The sequence below is a fragment of the Lepidochelys olivacea genome (assembly GCF_965140295.1).
Source record: "Lepidochelys olivacea isolate rLepOli2 genome assembly, chromosome: 22".
In the NCBI taxonomy this organism is placed as follows: Eukaryota; Metazoa; Chordata; order Testudines; family Cheloniidae; genus Lepidochelys; species Lepidochelys olivacea.
The window spans coordinates 15,729,272-15,748,244 of record NC_140432.1 but is presented as its reverse complement, the minus strand read 5'-3'; the positions used below and the strand labels follow the sequence as shown (position 1 = coordinate 15,748,244).

The 18,973-nt window shown below is 49.3% G+C and overlaps 1 protein-coding gene across 3 annotated transcripts in view; it reads right to left on the bottom strand.

Annotated features, from left to right (window-relative positions):
- MCAM (melanoma cell adhesion molecule) overlaps positions 1–1,784 on the bottom strand; it is a 35,709-nt gene extending 33,925 nt beyond the window's left edge. Inside the window, exon 1 of one of the 3 annotated variants that reach the window (XM_084611880.1) lies at positions 1,638–1,784. In XM_084611880.1, the coding sequence (XP_084468006.1) occupies positions 1,638–1,710 (73 nt within the window). In that variant the 5' untranslated portion in view covers positions 1,711–1,784. The remainder of the gene's footprint in view (positions 1–1,637) is intronic. The other 2 variants (XM_084611881.1, XM_084611879.1) reach the window with 2 other exon arrangements.
- Between the last annotated feature and the right edge of the window lie 17,189 nt (positions 1,785–18,973).

Below are 18,973 nucleotides of genomic sequence, written 5' to 3'. Positions count from 1 at the left end.
CACAGTCAGACCAAGCACCGGGAATGTGGCTCTGCGAAAAGCCAAGAGACTGAGCTTTTGGGCAGAGTACAGGAAGGATGAGGGGCTTGGAACTGTGAGCAAAGAAACTGTCTCCTGTTTGATTGTTGCTGTGTTCAGGGAAACAGGACTTTGTCCATTCTTTGCAAATAAACAGAGTTGAATCAAAGATCCCTGACTCGCTCATCAGTTTCTCCTCCTAACTGGAAGACCCAAACCCAAGGTTTTTGGCTACCCACTCAGGCCAAAGGGGCAACACGATTGTTTTTCCTCTCTCCCTGTTAAGCACTGAAGACTTGTCTTCAGATAGAAAGTGTCCTGGCTTAATCTACATCAGTTTGAAAACTGCTCATATTGGTTTCAAACGGGTTCTCTTGGTTGAGCCTGAACCTGTCCCTTTACAGCTAAACTACTCTAAATCAGGTTCAAACCGATATGAGCATCCAGAGTCGCACCTGATTAATTCAATCACTATCAAATCACACCTTTTATTAGTCCACTATAGCTCCCTGTTTAAACCAGGCTGGAGTTTTCAGATAGAAATGTGATTTGCAACCCCCCATGTCTCCTTTGGCCCTAGATTAGGGGAGACACATACCACCCCTGAACTCCAGCTGAAACTGGCTCCCGCTAGGCATAGGCAGAAACCCTCCATTTATCAGTTCGGTCCAGTGCCCAAAAGCCAAGAGGCAAGGGCTTCCACTCTCTCGCCCCAGGGTCACTCTGCTCCTAGCCCCTTTCCCCGACAGCTGCTCTGGGTGCACAATCCCCTTCCTGAGCTTCACTTTACAAGGAGCGCAAAGCTGTGAGGGGCTGGCTCCCCAGCCCCCTAAGCCCTGCTTTGCCCAGATGCCCCTCAAACCAGCTCCGCTCCGGGGGGAGGGGGAAGACCTGGGCGAATCGGCCCACACCCTGGAAACTGACCCCAATGGAGCAAAACCGGGCTGCCAGAGGCACTTACCGCTCTACCCAAGCTGTCGCAGGGGAGAGGTCAATTTCCACCCGACCCCCCCAACCACCCCGACACAGAGCCGCGCCCTGCGCTGACCCCTCCGGATCAAGGAGCGGTGCGAGGAGGACCTGAATGCACCAGCCTTGTGCTGCAATCCGGGGTGGGGGAGTTGGCAACCCGGGGGGCAGGGGGCTGGCTGGGTTCGGATCAGCTTCTCGACACGAGCCCAGCGCACGTGGAAACTCCCAAGCTGAACTGGTCTCAGACACACAGCCCGCCCCCCCAAAACGCCCCCCCCCCGCCCGGGTCCAAGGCACAAAGAGTCGGAGCTAAGCCAGCGGGGCGCAGCATCCTCGCCGCAAACTGCCCCGCGCCCCCCTCTTCACCAACGGGGGGGGGGCCGGGGGCACCGCACGGCTACCCCCCCAAAACCCCCCCCAACCCCCGCACACAAGCCCACCCAGCTCCGCGCACCGCGCCTCGGGAACACAAGCACTGCCCCCCCCCAGCAAACCTGTCCCCGAAGCCCCGGGGGGGGCTGGGGCCACGAGCGCCCGCCCCCCCGAACCCCCTCGCCCCGCCGCCGCCGCCGCCGGAGGGTCCGATCTGCCGGCGGGTCGAGGCCGCGGCCCGCAGCCCTGTGGGTGCGCGCCCCGCTCCGGCTCACCTGTGGCGCCCCAGAGCAGGAGCCCGCAGGCGAGCAGCAGCCCCGGGCGCCCCGCCGCCCCGCTCCGAGCCATGTTCCGCAGCCGCAGAGTGAGGAGCGGGCGGCTCGGCGGGTTTGGAGAAGCCCAGGGGCTGACGTCAGGGGGGAGGGAGGAGGGGGCTGGACTGGGAGCTGGTCCAAGCAGGGGCCACCGGCTGCACCGAGCCAGCCCATATCTCCAGCCCCCCCCTGCTCAATCCCTCCAGCGGGGCTGGGGGCACCACGCGGGGGCGGGGGAGGAGCTGTCCCAGGGAGACAATGACCAGCGCTGGGGGATGGGGGGGGGTATTTCTGGACCCCTTTAATGACACAAAGGTGCCTGCGCTTTACCAGGGCCCCCGGCCGCTGCTTTCCCTCCAAGCAGGAAAACCAGGCATGGTCCTTCCCTTGCAGTCTCCTCAGCACAGCAGCTGGTTTGCTCTGGTTCTGGGACCCCTTCCCCCCAAGTGAACGGTGGAGTTGTGGCTGCAGATTTGGCTGGGAAGATGCAGGGTTGTCTGTCCAGCCCCCCTAAGCTGGCTTGTGTTCCCAGCCCAGAGGACAGCTCTCCCTTGGCTATTTGCAGACACCTCTTTTATTGTTGCCCTGTCAGTTTTGACTCTGCACCTTAGCCTGCTGCAAATAAACAGATCAGTCTGTCTGGTTGCAACCCCCAGCCCCTACGCTGCCAGACTGCTGCAGGAACCGGACAGCAGAAGGGCCCATACAGGATGGTTTCCTGCTGAACTTTTGCTAGTCGAGAGGCTTTGGTTTTTGAGATTTTGGGTCGTTTTCTCCTCTCCCATCCTCTGTCCATCTTGTCTACTTAAGCTGCCGGGGTGAGGAATCTTTCTCCTGATATGTCTGGGCAGCACCTGCCACAATGGGGCCTGCATCTGCAGTGAAGCTGCTTCAACACAGCCACGATTTGAAACAGTAAACAATCCAAGCAATGAGGCTTCCATTGAGACCATCCTACAGCTGAGCAGATCTCGCTGCTTTCCCTGTTATCCAGCCAGTTTTTCCTAACTTCATCCCACGGCTCCTTAATACTCACCGTGCGCCACCTTAAATCATTCCTCCCCTTCACACGCGGCACTTAGCTGCAGACAGTTATCATGTCTCTGCTATAAGTAAATAACATCAATCCCATGTCTCCAGGTTGCTCTCGAGCCTCATAAATAGCCCTGTAACTGGAAACTTAGAGGAAATGCTTTACTGGGTCTGGAAACAGTCCGTTTTTCAAGTGCTTATAACTCTGTTACTGGGGATTTAATTCCAATTTAGCCTGAAAAATTGCAGCTTGGATGGCTCAGCCGGTTTGGGGTTACAAATGGAGAGGGAAAGTTTGTAGCAGCTGGCTCCTAGGCATCCGAGATGGAAAAAACCCATTGGGGTGCCCTGGTTATCCAGCTGAGCCTAATGTAGGCTTGTTTCTTTAAGATATGTACATCTGATTTTCCACACTGGGGTTCATCCCATCAAGCTGGGACCCTGCTACCATCTAGCAGTGTGAGAAGGGTGGTAGTCATGATCCCCAACAACTTGTTTGCAACCTCCAGATTAAGAACCCCATTGCCAGTGGTTCGCCCAGTCCGGTTTTAAATGTCCTGAATGTTGGGGCATCTGTAATGACCACCTCCCGCCATGGGTCATCAGCAGGATCCCCAGCACTGTCTCTACCACCAGAGGTAAAGGGCTAGCTGTGGTAGCAGTAGTAGGCTGTTATCCTCTATTGATAGAGGGGATAAGGAACACAAAGCCAGTGTGTTACATTCTGACCTCTTCTCTTGGGGGACTGTCCCACTACCTATTAGACCTCTTTGCTGGGTCATTTCTCCTGATAATCAACCTCTTTCCCCTTTCTTAATCCTTGTTACACCCTAACTCATTCCTCTCCATCACTATCTATCTGTATAACAGGGACGCCTTGAGGTCCCAGATGAAATCCAGACCCCACTGGGGTAGGCGGAAACCAAATTCTCTTCCCTCTGTTACTGAGACCAACGTTTGGGACTTGAGTGACCCTGGAAGCGTTTGATTTAACAATGATATGTTGGCGGTCAGTGGGAAGTTCTTCAAAACCACAGTGCCTTGTCTCTTACCCCTATGGATAGGACTAAACTTAAGTGTCCTCCAAAGCTCTTGGCCAATTTCTCTGGACACACGGACATCAGCAGAGATGCACTTGTTTAGATCTGCGAAGTCCATTGGCCCAGATCTTCAGAGATATTTAAGCACTTAACTCCCACTGCCTGACACTGTCCCAGCCATTGGATTGCAGACAGGTTCTTGCCCACTTCAGCGGGGTACCTGGGCATCTGCCTACCAGTTTGATAGGTAGGATCGTGTTGAGAGGCCAGGGTTGAAATTTGCCTCTTGCTGCCTCTCTGGGCATAGAGGAGTCTCTGTGGGCCAGGACAGACGCTACGCAATAACTGTGCATTGGACACGTGCAAAGGGCTGAGTTAGCCCTTGGTCCTTTTTAAAATCAGAAGGAAGGAGTCCAGAATTTATCTGGGGGGGAGGGGGGGTGTCAAAGCAGAATCAGATGAGTTTGCTCTTCCGAGGGCCTGTCCGTACACCCAGAGTGATGCAAGATGACATCATAAAGCTCCTGTGTTACATCACAGCATCGTGGTGAAGCTGCCCATCTTTGTCTCCCTGTTAAAGGTGCCCGCCCCTGGGTCGAGGCAGCCTGGAAAGCAATGCCAGATTGGCTGAATCTCTCCTTTTCACGCTCATTCAGCAACACCCGGATTCCAGATTGGAAACGGCCAAGCACAATGGCTCTGTGGAAAGCCCCTTTGGCCCTCGTCCCCTCCCCCACCCGCCCCGCCACCCTCTTCAGCCAAAGCACAAAGCCTCGCATGCAGCTGTTGAATCCTGTGCAGTGCAGCGGCTGTGGGAAAGTTGTTCTTAGGCCTGTACGGGTAGGGAGAATGCGCCTGAGCCCATGTGGCTGGAGGAGCCTTTGATCACTGCCAGAGCTGTGCAAGGCCGTGATTACCCAGCAAAAACTGCCTGTCCCAGGAGCCCCCACAGGGCACGGCTCCCCCAGACTGGTGGCTCCCTTGCTCCTGGGCACCACCCTGTCACTTTCTGTGCCCAGCCCGTGTTTGACTCGGCTCTCGTAGCTGCAATGTGGCTCCTGTGACAACAAGTCAGGGATCAGTCTATGGGGAGCTGGGAGATGAAAATGGGCTGAAAGGCTGTTAGCCTCAACCCCAAAGCTGAGGCTGTCCTGCCTTGAACAGCTCCCCCACAGTATGCTCTAGTGGCTAATGAGCCAGGACTCCTGGGGTCCATTCCTGGCTCTGCCACTGCCTGGCCAGGTGACCTTTGGCAAGTCACTTCCCTGTGCTGTGCCTCAGTTTCCTCATATGGGAAATGGGGGTCGTAAGGCCTAATCAATGAGATGCTCTGTAATGCACTGCCAGACCCTTGCCTGGATGGTGCGAGAGCAGGGGATAGTACCATGACTACCATGCCCTTAGAAGCTCTTCCCAGTTCCCCCCAGACCTGAAGGGCTCACCCTGGCCCCAAGGACTACACCTGGCTTTACTCAGCAGCTCCTGGATGCAGTAGAAAGCCCCCCCCATGCCAGCCCTCAATGCTTGGTGTCTCGGAGCCTTTGCCTCATCTGCCTTTAGCCTCTTCCCTGCTCCATTTGCTTTTCCTAACACTGCGACTGGGATTCATACCCCACCTGCAAGGCTTCCGTTGGCCTTCCTCTCTGCAGCTGCAAAGATACATATCAGCATCTCTCTGAAAGAGGGAGGAGGGGCAGGGGAGAGAGAAGGAGAAAGGTCCCAATGGATAAGGGGGGCGGGGAATGGAGGTAAAGGATCCACACTTGCATCTGAAAAGGAGGTGGTAAAAGGCCAAAAAAACCAAACAAACCGAGAGTTGTCCAGCAGTGAGAACTGGAGGGTTGGGGTTCAGGACTCCTGGGTCCTCTTTGCAGGTCTCAGACATGGCCTGTTTGATGATGAGAGCTAAATCCATAGTCCAGGACTCCTGGGTTCTGCTCTTGGCTTTGAGACTGATTCATTGCATGGCACTAGGCAAATCACTTCCCCTCTGTCTCTTCCCTCTGCCTGTGGCTTTCTCTTCAGCTCTCCTCTTATTCGTTCCCCCTCTCCTTCCTTTCTCTCTGTGTGTGTATGTGTGTGTCACACAGTAGTCCTTCCCATGCCCTTCTTCTCTGCTTCTAGATGCATTTCTGATCCACTGTCTCTCTATCCTCCCCCTTCCTTTCCAGGACAAATGGGTTTGGATGATTCATCAGAAATGAGCAGTTTATTCCAAATGAGATTAGTTGTTTAAAATGGCATAGTTGGTTGGTTTGCCATATGACTCCAGGTACTGGCTGCTGATAGCAGCTGGAGCCTTGAAGGCAGACCAGGAGCAGGTTAGATTGGACAGAAACAAGTGGAAGGGAATTTATTTGACACCTGGGGGAAGGCAGCTGCAAACTTTACATGTAAGTACTGTTCCAGCCATGCTCTTCAGACACCCTCATATGGACATACTCAATCAACTGATACAGGAAAACAAGGTGCAGCCAGGTATTTTGATGCAAGCAGGCGGGTGGATGCAGGTACACAAACAAGCATGCACACAAATGTGCCCAGACACACACATGCATGCAAACACATGGACATACCCACCACGGAATGCCCCCCCAACACACACACATAAGTATGCCTGCACAAATAAAACACTCACCAATATATGTACAAACACACAGACACACAAAATTGCAAACACACAAATGTACATACACACAGAGAAATGCCCTCATAGAAACATGCACTCACAAATGCCCCCTACACATCCATACCATGCAAATATTGCACAACTGGGTGCCCACACACACATCTCCACACACAAAGGAGGTGTCTGAAACAGCCAGTGGCTGAGGGCAGTGTTTTGGTCACATCCATCTCCCCCTTCCCAGACAGACAGATGGTGCTTTCCGCTGTGCAGACAGACTGGGATTCCAGAAGGCTGATTAGCAGCTCAGTGTGTATTGACCAAGGGCCAGTTGCAGGAGAGATGAAATCATTGCTGCTGGTGGATGGTGGCAGGGCTCTGTTTTGTCTGTGGCTGGAGCCAGAGGGTGTACCTGGGAACCCCAAAGCAATACACTGCTCCGGGGCAGGATTTCTCTCCCCACCCCCACATTGTTTGCATGCTTGGCTGAGCCCCAAGAGAAACAACGGGGCATGGGCAGGGGCAGGCAGGGTAGCAGCGAATGGGTGGGCTGGGCATGGGCAATCTGTGGCACAGCCCAGTCAAGGCACAGGGAGACGGCACCTCCAGATCCTGGGACAAAACCCTGGGAAACCACGGCCTGTCCACAGACAGCATCACAACAACTGGCTGAACCCCCGTTAATCCACTAGGAGCTCTTCCTTCTACATCTCCAGGCCAGGGGTTGTGCAACTGGGCGCACACCACAGCCTGGAGGCAGCGTGAAATTCCGCCGGGTTCCTGGGAAAGATGGGGAACGCATGCAGGGTCCCAGCACAGGGTAGAGGAGGATGCTTCTCGCTGGGGACCAGAACGCTCTGAGTCTTTTGGTCTTTGCTCCCTCTCACCTTATCTAGCTTCTTCTGTTTTATTTGCTTGTTTAATGGCTTTGGCTGGAGCCCCAAACAGGCAAAGCTGCAGAGTAGGGGCGGGCCTTCTGGACCTGCTTAGACAGCTGGCAATGGCACATTCAAGCCGGACTCCTAGGTCCGATCCTGCTCTCGCTGAGGTCCATGGCCGCAGGAGTTATGCTGGGATATGCTCCGGAGACGCTTTGTAAAGAGAGAGGGAAATCATTTGCAGGAAAACTTCCACAGTCCAGATCTCATCCCCTGACACCCACGTCTGCCAGCTCAGCCTACGGGGGCCTGTCCTGCCCTACAGCTAAACACACACGTCATGGTGTCACCCATGGCAATAAACACAGGGCCTGATTCTCCACCAGTGACACTCCATTATCCAGTGTAATGGAGCAGGCTTTAAAGGGGAGGGTAACTAGGTTCATGAACTCAAGCTAATTTTGTAACCCTTCAAAAATTAGCCTGAAAGAACCCAGGAGTCCGAAGCCCTGCTGGGCCCCAGCTTGAACCAGTGAATATGCTGGGCCTGATCCACTGTTGTCCTGCACCTCGGGCAAAGGATTATGTCAGCACAAAGTGGGGGCATAATGCAACCATTTTAATAGAACTCAGCACTGGTGTAAGTGGCTGCGCAAGGTGCAGAGCAATAAAGCAATAGAGAATCAGGGTCACAATGTCCCAAGCAACATAGCAGAGCAGCTGATATGGGACTCAATTAATAAAGAGCTAAAGGAGGGTAACATAATTAATGCCAATCAACATGGGTTTATGGAAGATAGATCCTGTCAGACTAACAATGTCTTTTTTTTTTTTTTTTTTAAGAGGAGATTACAAGTTTGGTTGATAAAGGTATTAGTGTTGACATAATGTAAGGCGTCTGACTTGGTACCACGTGATATTTTGATGAAAAAGCTATATAAATGATATAAAATCAACATGCCATATATTAAGTGGATTTAAAAACTGGCTAACTGAGAGATCTCAAAATGTAACTCTAAATGGGGAATCATCATCAAAGGGGTGTGTTTCCAGTAAGGTCCCTTGGGTATCGGTTCTTGGCTCTATGGTATTTAATGTTTTTATCAGTGACCAGGAAGAAAGCATAAAATCATCACTGATAAAGTTTGCAGAGGACACACAAATTGGGGGAGTGGTAAATAATGCGATGGACAGGTCACCGATTCAGAGAGACTTGGATTGTTTGGTAAACTGGGTGCAAGCAAACAGTGTGTGTTTGAATACACCTAAATGTAAACGTATACATCTAAGAACAAATAATGCAGGCCTTACTTGCAGGATGGGGGACTCTCTGGAAGCAGTGATGCTGAGGAAGAGTTGGGGGTCATGGTGGATAATGACCTGAACATGAGCTTCCAGTGTGAATCTGTGGCCAGAAGAGCAAATGTGATCCTGGGATGTATAAAGTAGGAATAGAAGATATTTTACCTCTTTATTTGGTACCGGTGCCCCTCTTGCTGGAATCCTGTGTCCAGTTCTGGTGCCCACAATTCAAGAAGGAGGTTGATCAATTGGCAAGCATTCAGAGAAGAGCCAGGAGAATGACTGAAGGATTAGAAAATCTGCCTTAAAATGATAGATTCAAGCAGCTCAATTTATTCATTTTACCAAAGAGAAGGTTAAGGGGTGACTTGATCCCAGTCTATAGCTATCTATGTGGGGAACAGATATTTAAAAACAGGCTCTTCATTTAGCAGAGAAAGCTAGAACATGGTCCAATGGTTTAAAGTTGAAGACAAAGTAAACAAATTCAGACTGGAAATAAGGTGTACATTTTTTAAAAGGGCAAGTAACTAACCAGGGGAACAATTTACCCAGGGTCGTGGTGGATTCTCCATCACTGGCCATCATTAAACCCAGATGGGATGTTTTTCTAAAAGCTCTGCTCTAGGAATTACTTTGGGGCAGGTCTTTAGCCTGAGTTACAAAGGAGGTCAGATTAGATGATCACAGTGGTCCCTTCTGCCTCGGAATCTATGACTTCAGAGCCGGGCATGGAACCCCTGCTACCACTACACACAGCTCCCTCCCACCCCCCCCGGCCCCTATAAAGCCCAAAGCTCTGCAAGGCTCACCCCAGCTTCCATAAGAGGCATAGTTCTAGACTGGCTCAAAAGGTTATAAATAACAAGAGGCAAACCCTGATTCAAACTGCCCTGAATTTCAATCAGATCAGAATTTACGACTCTGCCCCATCTCTGATAAACAGAGATTGAAGCAGATGTTGCAAAATCCCACAGGCAACTCGGGAAGAAAAGGGTGAGCCACGAGCTTCATCCAATCACCTTTTCAGGGTGCAGCCCCCCCCCCCTTTTGGCCACACTCCTGAACTGTATTTGGACCAGCACAATTGCAGCATGCAAATCAACTACAGCAAAGCGATGGAGGGCTGATGTCGCAATCCAACCACCCAGTGCCGTGCCCGTGCCTGCCAGAACTGTTTGGAAAGGGAGCCGTAAGTGTCATAAACATTTAGACAATTTTCTAGGCTGTTACTCTGGCTACCGTGGGTTTGACACCATTGCCCTTTATGATTTTCATTGGAAAAATCCCATGGTTTCCCCCCTCCTTGTTAGTCTTACCCCATCCATCAAGCAAACACCAGGTGGGAGAGCAGTGACTCAGGCTGCAGACGGGACTCAGGGTTCAGATAACATTGTCCACAGCTGGGGATTCGTGGGCCTGGATACCTTGGTGTTATCTGACCTTCCTGATTTGCGGGCGTAGCCCCAAAGCTGGTAATTACACTTCTCTCTCTGACCATCTGCATGGTGAAACTGATGCTTGTTGCGCAGAGTTGTGTACCACAGCTGTGGGAAGATCAAGGCTGGTGTGTGCGGGGTTGTAATACGCACAGGCAGAAGAAACAAACGGTTTTATTTGGAGGCCAAACTCCACCTGTGTTCAGTAAATGTACTTAAACATGGTCAGCTTCACAGCTGCCATAAATCAATGGGAACATTCCAGTAGGGAGCAGGTTTGGGCCCCAGGAAGAGGCCTGGTTTGGGACCAGAAGTGACTGAAATATAGGGTCTCTTTGTATGGCTTTTGGAGCTACTGGGCTTCCCTGAGTTGATCCCATCTGCACTGCAAGATGCAATTGGATCAGAACTGGCAGCTGTAGATGGGACCATCTGCTCTCCCTCTCTAACAGACAGGCACAAAGGTCCCTGTTCTGTACAGATTTACACCATGTGGAAGGAGATGGAGATGCAGCTGCCTGGCCATCCTAGCCCCAGCTCCATGCATGTGTTTTGCACTTCTTGCTCACCTGACTGGCCCAGGGCTCAAACCGGAGCCTGTCCTACAGTGAGGCTACCCTGCTCCACTCGTCTCTGGGATCTTGAAGATAGAGATGAGTGAGATTATCCAGCGGAGGCCTGGATGGAATGTGGATCTTCTGCTTACCCAGGAGCTTTGTTTCTGTCTGTGACTGGGGTCCTAGTGGATTTACGGCTATTTTCCTCATACAGATATTTGGAGAAACCATCCATAGGCAAATCCTGGCCCCTAGTAGACACAGGTTCAGGATTATTTCTTTCCTGGGACTGGTTTATGTCATCAACTTGACTGAACAAAGTTTTAATATCATCCCCAATCAAAAGATCCTTAGGCAATAACTTCCTTACACCAGCTATAACTTCATGTTGGACACCATTTCATTCCATTCAAGATGGATTCTGGCTAAAGCCACGCTTACCGTAAACTCATAGAGGATTACAATATTCACACTCTGATTTGATAAATAATCTTCCTCTGACAAAATCTGTTTTAACAAGAGTGATGTTAGAAGCTGTAATTTGCCTTAAACAGCTTTTCCCATTGACTTTTACATTCTCTGCACAAGTTATGGGGTTACCTTCACCCGAGCTCAGAGTAAAAGCATTTACATAAAAGGTGGAAGTTTTGGGGTAAATTTGGTTACACACAGACAACTGTTTCGAGTCAAACATACCAACATTGTGACAAACTGGATAGATTCCATCCCCATCTTCGTTGTTGAGAGGAACTGGTTTTTCACTATGATACAGTTCCTGTTGTTCCTTTATTCTTTTGAGTTGGAGCTTAAGTCTGTCTATTTTTGCTTTAGCTTCTAGTTCCTATGATCAAATATATGCCATTCTTTGTTCACGTTCAAACCACAGGCGTTCTCTTTCAGCAGCTTCTCCTTTCATATCAGCTATTTTTTGCTTTTGTTCAAGTTTGAGCCGCTGGTTTCTTAGCACTAGCATTTTTGTTGGGTCTTCTTCCTTAGCACTGGCACTGAACAGATTTTTCCGTTCCTGGTCTGGGGCCTGTAGCCTATAGGATTAACCTGCTTGCTTATCTCTCTTCTTATAGTTTAAATATTTTGGCTTATTGTAGTAGGTTTATAGATTTGTATTAAAGTAAATTTGGCTGTAATGCAAAGGGACCTACAGGCCATATCCTGTATGTTAAGCTAAGGTAAAGTTAGCATATCTATATTAAGATCTTTTACCTAGATAAGTACCCACACTTATGTCTTAGACCTTTATCTAGACAGATAGATAATGGAAGAATGGTATAGGGGTTTCTAAGTTTGTACCCACAGAGTTAACAGGTACACCACAAGGAAAAAACTGAAATGACTAAAAAGAAGGTGTGTATGTACATGTCATCAATATGCACAAAGATGCTTGCCTATAGAGTAGGCACACCCTAACGTTCAGTGGGTGAGGAATGAAATTTGGGCATAGGAGGAAGGATTTCCGGCACTTGTGCCCTATAAAAGAGGTGACCTACCTCGCTAGAGTATTTTATTTCTACTCTATCCATGACACTACTAACTATTGGTGGGCCCTATTCATTCTCTTTCAAACTTTAAGTTCCAAGGAGACAAGGCTAAGCTTGGTTTCCCTAAGCGTTTGTTCTTAGTTTTTGATTTTAAGTTTAAGTTAGTCACGTAAACCCTAAGTTAGCTTTGATAGGTCTTAGAATTAGGTTCTTCTAAGCACTGCATCTCACTCAAGAACTGAGAAACCTGAACGGTGAGGCTGGTCCTGTGTCTCTCACCACCAGGTTACTGAGGAAAGGTGTGAGTATATTAATCAAAGCTTTGTAGCATACAATACTTTATTACCATATGTATCTTTTGAATAGCAGTAATGCAATTGTAACTCTGATTATTTTACCATTTACTTACTATTTCATTGATTTTAATAAAAAGTCTTTAAGGCTATATCTGTCTCAGTGTGAGCTTCCTGTCATACCTCCGAGGATCCTTTATAAATTCTATGGAGCCTGATCCAGGACAAAAACTTATCTTCTGATCAAACAGATTGGCGAGCCTAAAACCCATACTATCCAAATAAATATCAACATCCGAAGGCAGGCAACAGGCCTTTTGCTTAAAATACATCCCTCTGTGTAAGCACAATCTTTCCAATCATTTTCTGTCAGGATCTTGCTCCTGGGTCACTCACTGTAACTGATTTTTAACCCTTAAACTCCCCAATGCCAAAATTAAATTTTGACAAGTGTGTGGTTCTGATCCAAAAACCCAATTAATCTGTGGTAATGTGTCTCCAAGCTCAACTACGCCACTGTGACTGGGGTCCATGTGGGGGCCAGCTATGGTCACTCAATTAGGGTGAACTGCAAAGAAAGGGGCAGCCAAACCCTAAAAAGCTGGTGGATTTTCCAATACTTAGTTTCACTAAGCCAGACTAAAACAGCTTCTTATTTACTTTACTGGTTACTCAGAAGTCCAAACATTTCCCTTAAAGTGATCCAGCCTCAGGTCTCCATCCAGGTACCCACATCAAATCTGATGAAAATTTCTGTAAATTTTATTTCATCATATAAAAGAAAAGGTTCTACCAATCCCCAAGGATCGGACACGTTACCTCCCGGGTGAACAAATGTTTCAGATCTTACCCAAAGATACGCTACAGCCAATTCTTAACAACTAAATTATTAAAAAACGAGAGAATGGTTAAAAGATCAAAATACATACAGATATGAGTTCAATTTGTTGAGGTGCAGATTCACAGCAGAAACTTTGCAACTACAAAGCTCTCCTTCAGAAATAGTTCATAGGTCATAGTCCACTGTCCAAATCTCATATTCAGGGCATAGCAGCATAATTGGGACCTCAGTCTTGCAACTCAAAACTTCCCCTGATGAAGCTTAAGCAGATCTGAGAGGACAGAATCAGGATCCAAAGATCTTTTATACAATTTCATGTCTTTTGAAAAGTTGGAGTTCCTCAGGTAACAAAAGGTAATTAGGATGATTTTGAAGGAGGTCCACCATCAGTACTTAGCTACAGAATTAACATATGGCTATTCACAGTACAGTTCAAAGAGATAAATACTGAGATATCCTGTGTTTACAAATAGTCTAAATGTTAGGATCTTTTGACCTCTGAATTGTCAGAATACAGCATAGAGAGGGACTGTTGATTACATTGTTGACCCTACTTATACATATGTAAAGACAAAACCACCAACATTATCTCCCCACACACCTTCTGAGGGTTATTTTGCAGGCTGTTTAATCCCTTCTAGCCATGCATCACACTGTCCCCTGCTAAAAGCAGGCAGATCAGCTGGGGAGGGTCAGACCCGCCAGCTTTCTTCCATCCGAGGTTCATGCTGCTCTTTATGAGGTCGGCATGATGCATTATTCAGCAGGACTCGCTTCCTGCCCAGATCTCACAGCTGACGAAAGGCAGATGTTCAGGGAGGAATCTGGACACTGTTCAGCCTTGGACCTCTTCACACGCCTCTGCCAGGGGAGGGGGAAGAGTCGCCCTCTCCTGGGACACAAGAGGAATTCAGTCCCTCTGAAGTAAGGCTGGAGGCCTAGTCCTGTTACTCCCCAGATGGTGCGCTAGCCTGTCTCCAGCTTCCACCCACTCCACCAGGTATGAGAGCACTGGGTCTAAGTCTCATTTACTCCACTGCTGCCAGCCATTGCAGGGAGCTAAGGAGACTTTAACCCACCTTTGCACTCTGTATTCTGAGGCAGGGCTGGGCCCTGCCTGGCCCCATGTGTAACTTAGAGCAACCTCAGGGCTCCTCTAGTGCACTCTGTTTCCCAGGCACCATAGGAAGCAGCAAATAGATGCAGTGCAGTGCACATGGGCCATGCTCCCTACACCAGGGGCCCTTACATAGCGGCTGGGGAAGCCTCATGTGGAGAGCTGCACAAAGAGGCCATGGGATAACTAAGATCAGGCCTGCTGTGTTCTCTGGGATGAGGGCCCTAAAGTCATCAAAATATGGGTGCTGCTTTTGGACCTATTGGATGGCCCGCAAGTTGTGCCATCATTGGGGTGTAGGTTTCCGACCCAGAGCGAGGAGACCCCCTCACACCCTTCTCCAGTGGAGAAAGGGGAATTCATTCTCCAGGCCAGACTCTCAGCTGGTGTAAATGAGTGTCACTCCTCTGACAATAGGGACTTACTAGCTGGGGATCTAGCCCTCTACATTCATTTGATCCTGGGGTAACTCCGACACCTGCCCCAGTCCTAGAACATCCCCGTCCTGCTGAGTCTCTGTACCAGTTCATGTTGCTCCCCCTCTCTGGGCTCGGATCCCAGTGAATAATTTGTGTGTGTTCCTCACTCCTTCCTCTCTCCCTTGTTTGTGCTTTGAGGATTATTAACCATGGCTACAATAGCTTTTGTTTATACAGTGGGGATGGCGTCTTGGAAAATCAAAATGGGGGAGCGAGCCAGGGCAGAGGAAGGAAAGACGTGAGCTGCGAGGGAGGAAAGGGATGAGTTTAAAATAAAGCACCATCTGGATTTTCAGGTTGGAGGAGCCTGAGATCTTGGGTGCTGCCTCGGGCCCACCTGCTTCTGTGCCATGCACAGTGACCAAAAGAAACCAGAGTCCCCACGTCAGGGACAAAAATGCTCCTGTTCCACTCCTGGACCCCTCCTACAGGTGGGAGCTGTGGAACAGGGCTTAGCTGCAAAATCTGCTCCAACCAGCCTGTTTGGTGCTGCAGGGCAGGTGGGGTGTGGGGGAAGCCAGGAGCCCACTTTGGGAAGCAGGATTGGGCAGAACAGGTGTCTGGAACGTTGACTCGAGAGGTGACTGGGGCAGAGCCAGTAAAGCCATTAGCCCAGTGAGCCAACAGGTTCCTGACTAATCTGAGCCGAGCAGGCACAAAGCAAAGGGGAGGCCGCTCAGTTAACCTGGATTCCATCTGAAATGCTGGGTATAGCACCACAAGGAGGGGTGCCCTGGAAAGGGGCTAGCAGCACAGAGGAAAGATAAAAGCTGCCTTGGAGAGCATTCTCAACAGAAAAAAGGTTTTGACGTGACCTAACCTCCCCACAGTAGCAGGTCTATTGAGTAGAGCTGACTCCCGTCCAGCTCTGGGAAGAGAGTAGGGTCTAGTGATTAGAGCAGGGCACTGGGAGGCAGGATTTCTAAGACCTGTTCCTGACTCTGCCACTGAATTGTTGTGTGACCTTGGGCATGTTACTCCTCTGTGCCTCATTTTCTCTGTCAAAGGAGAAGAATTTCACTGACCCAGCAATGTTAAATGCTTGGAGGAAGGGGACAGGGACTAGCTACCCCAATGAAGAGACTATAAAAAAGGAGACAGCGTGGAGGAAAGGATACCATATTATCCCTGATGGTGGCACATCACTTTGAAGGCTCTCACAATCCCACAACTGAGAAGGAGGCTGAGCTGGTTACAAAACTGACCTGCTTTAGAGGGGGAATGAAGACACCTATAAAATATATTTATAACTGTAGCAGATCAAGCACTCACTACCTCCACACCCCCTGCTGGTCATCCAGGAATTATCTCCCTTCCAGTCCTCACAGCGTCTCCTGCTGGCTGGTATCTGTCCTACCTCAGGACCCATATCCCTCCCACACCCCAGTGCCCCTTACCCTGGGGTTCTGCCCCACAGCAGTCCCCATGCTCTGGGTCTCCCCTCCTAGGGAAACCCCCAAAGCCCACCTCACCTCAGTGGCTACTGCCAGTCATGATCTTGCCCCCATTCTCTGGGACAAACTTGCAGTCTGTAATGGCCACTCATCACTGGCAAGGAGGTTAGACCTGCTGCGTTTCTTGACCTAGCTGTCTCCCTGCAGCCCCAGTACCTCCTTTGGCCTTAGAATCATAGAATAACAGAGTTGGAAGGGACCTCTGGAGGCCCTCTAGTCCACCCCCCTGCCCAGAGCAGGACCAATCCCAACTAAATCATCCCAGCCAGAGCTTTGTCAAGCCTGACCTTAAAAACTTCTAAGGAAGGGGATTCCACCACCTCCCTAGGTGACGCATTCCAGTGTTTCACCCTCCTAGTGAAAAAGTTTTTCCTAATATCCAACCTAAACCTCCCCCACTGCAACTTGAGACCATTACTCCTTGTCCTGTCATCTGCTATCACTGAGAATAGTCTAGATCCATCCTCTTCGGATCCACCTTTCAGGTAGTTGAAAGCAGCTATCAAATCCCCCCTCATTCTTCTCTTCCGTAGACTAAACATCCCCAGTTCCCTCAGCCTCTCCTCATAACTCATGTGTTCCAGTCCCCTAATCATTTTTGTTGCCCTTTGCTGGACTCTCTCCAATTTCTCTACATCCTTCTTGTAGTGTGGGGCCCAAAACTGGACACAGTACTCCAGATGAGGCCTCACCAATGTTGAATAGAGGGGAACAATCACGTCCCTCGATCTGCTGGCTATGCCCCTACTTATACATCCCAAAATGCCATTGGCCTTCTTGGCAACAAGGGCCCACTGTTGACTCATATCCAGCTTCTTGTCCACTGTCACCCCTAGGTCCTTCTCTGCAGAACTGCTGCCAAGCCATTCGGTCCCCAGCCTGTAGCAGTGCATTGGGTTCTTCCGTCCTAAGTGCAGGACCCTGCACTTATCCTTATTGAACCTCAGAGTTCTTTTGGCCCAATCCTCCAATTTGTCTAGGTCCCTCTGTATCCTATCCCTACCCTCCAGCGTATCTACCTCTCCTCCCAGTTTAGTGTCATCCGCAAACTTGCTGAGGGTGCAATCCACACCATCCTCCAGATCATTAATGACGATATTGAACAAAACCGGCCCCAGGACCGACCCTTGGGGCACGCCACTAGATACTGGCTGCCAACTAGACATGGAGCCATTGATCACTACCCGTTGAGCCCGACAATCTAGCCAACTTTCTACCCACCTTGTAGTGCATCCATCCAGCCCATACTTTAACTTGCTGACAAGAATACTGTGGGAGACAGTGTCAAAAGCTTTGCTAAAGTCAAGAAACAATACATCCACTGCTTTCCCTTCATCCACAGAACCAGTAATCTCATCATAGAAGGCAATTAGATTAGTCAGGCATGACTTGCCCTTGGTGAATCCATGCTGACTGTTCCTGATCACTTTCTTCTCCTCTAAGTGCTTCAGAATTGATTTCTTGAGGACCTGCTCCATGATTTTTCCAGGGACTGAGGTGAGGCTGACCAGCCTCTAGTTCCCAGGATCATCCTTCTTCCCTTTTTTAAAGATTGGTACTACATTAGCCTTTTTCCAATCTTCTGGGACTTCCCCCGATCTCCATGAGTTTTCAAAGATAATGGCCAATAGCTCAGCAATCACATCCACCAACTCCTTTAGCACTCTCAGATGCAACGCATCCGGCCCCATGGACTTGTGCACATCCAGTTTTTCTAAATAGTCCTGAACCACTTCTTCATTCACAGAGGGCTGGCCACCTCCTCCCCACGCTGTGCTGCCCAGTGCAGTAGTCTGGGAGCTGACCTTGTTCGTGAAGACAGAGGCCAAAAAAAAAAAGCATTGAGTAGGTTAGCTTTTTCCACATCCTCTGTCACTAGGTTGCCTCCCTCACTTAATGCGGGGCCCACACTTTCCTTGGCTTTCTTCTTATTGCTAAGATACCTGAAGAAACCCTTCTTGTTACTCTTAACATCTCTTGCTAGCTGCAACTCCAGGTGTGATTTAGCCTTCCTGATTCTATTCCTACATACCCAAGCCATATTTATATACTCATCCCTGGACATTCAGCAAGGCCTCAACCTGGGGACTTCCCAGGCCAGAGCTCCCCTGCTTCAAGTACCTTATACTCCTTCAGGCAGCTAGGTCCTTCCCACTCAAAGGCTGGAATGAGACTGACCCAGTGCCTCCCTTAGCCCTTATATCAGGGCCAGCTGTGGCCTGATTGGGTGTGGCCACAGCTGTGGCCGCCTCCCCAGTCAGCCTACCCTTTTCCCTTAGGAGAGGGGTAACATCCCCGCTACAATAACAAATGGAAGAAGGAGAAATTTGATAATAATAAATAAAAAGAAGTTAGGAATTATAGAAAAAAATGGATAAAGGAAGCAAAAGGATCTAAGGAGAAATCTGTGGCCAGCAGAGTTAGGAGAATAAGGAGTTTTTAAAATATACTAGGAACAAAAAGGATCCTGACAGTGGTATTGGTACTAGTTGGAAATGGGAGAATTCTCAATAATACTGTAGAAAAGCCAAAAGTATTCAATACATATTTTTATTCTGTATTTGGGAAAATCACTGATGATATACTCTCATCATATGGTGCTGATAACACTCTTTCCACTTCACTGGCATCTGTGGAGGATGTTAAACAGAAGTTATTAAAGGTAGATATTTTTAAGTCAGCAAGTCCAGATAACTTGCATACAAGAGTTTTAAAAGAGCTGGCCGAGCAGCTCACTGGGCCA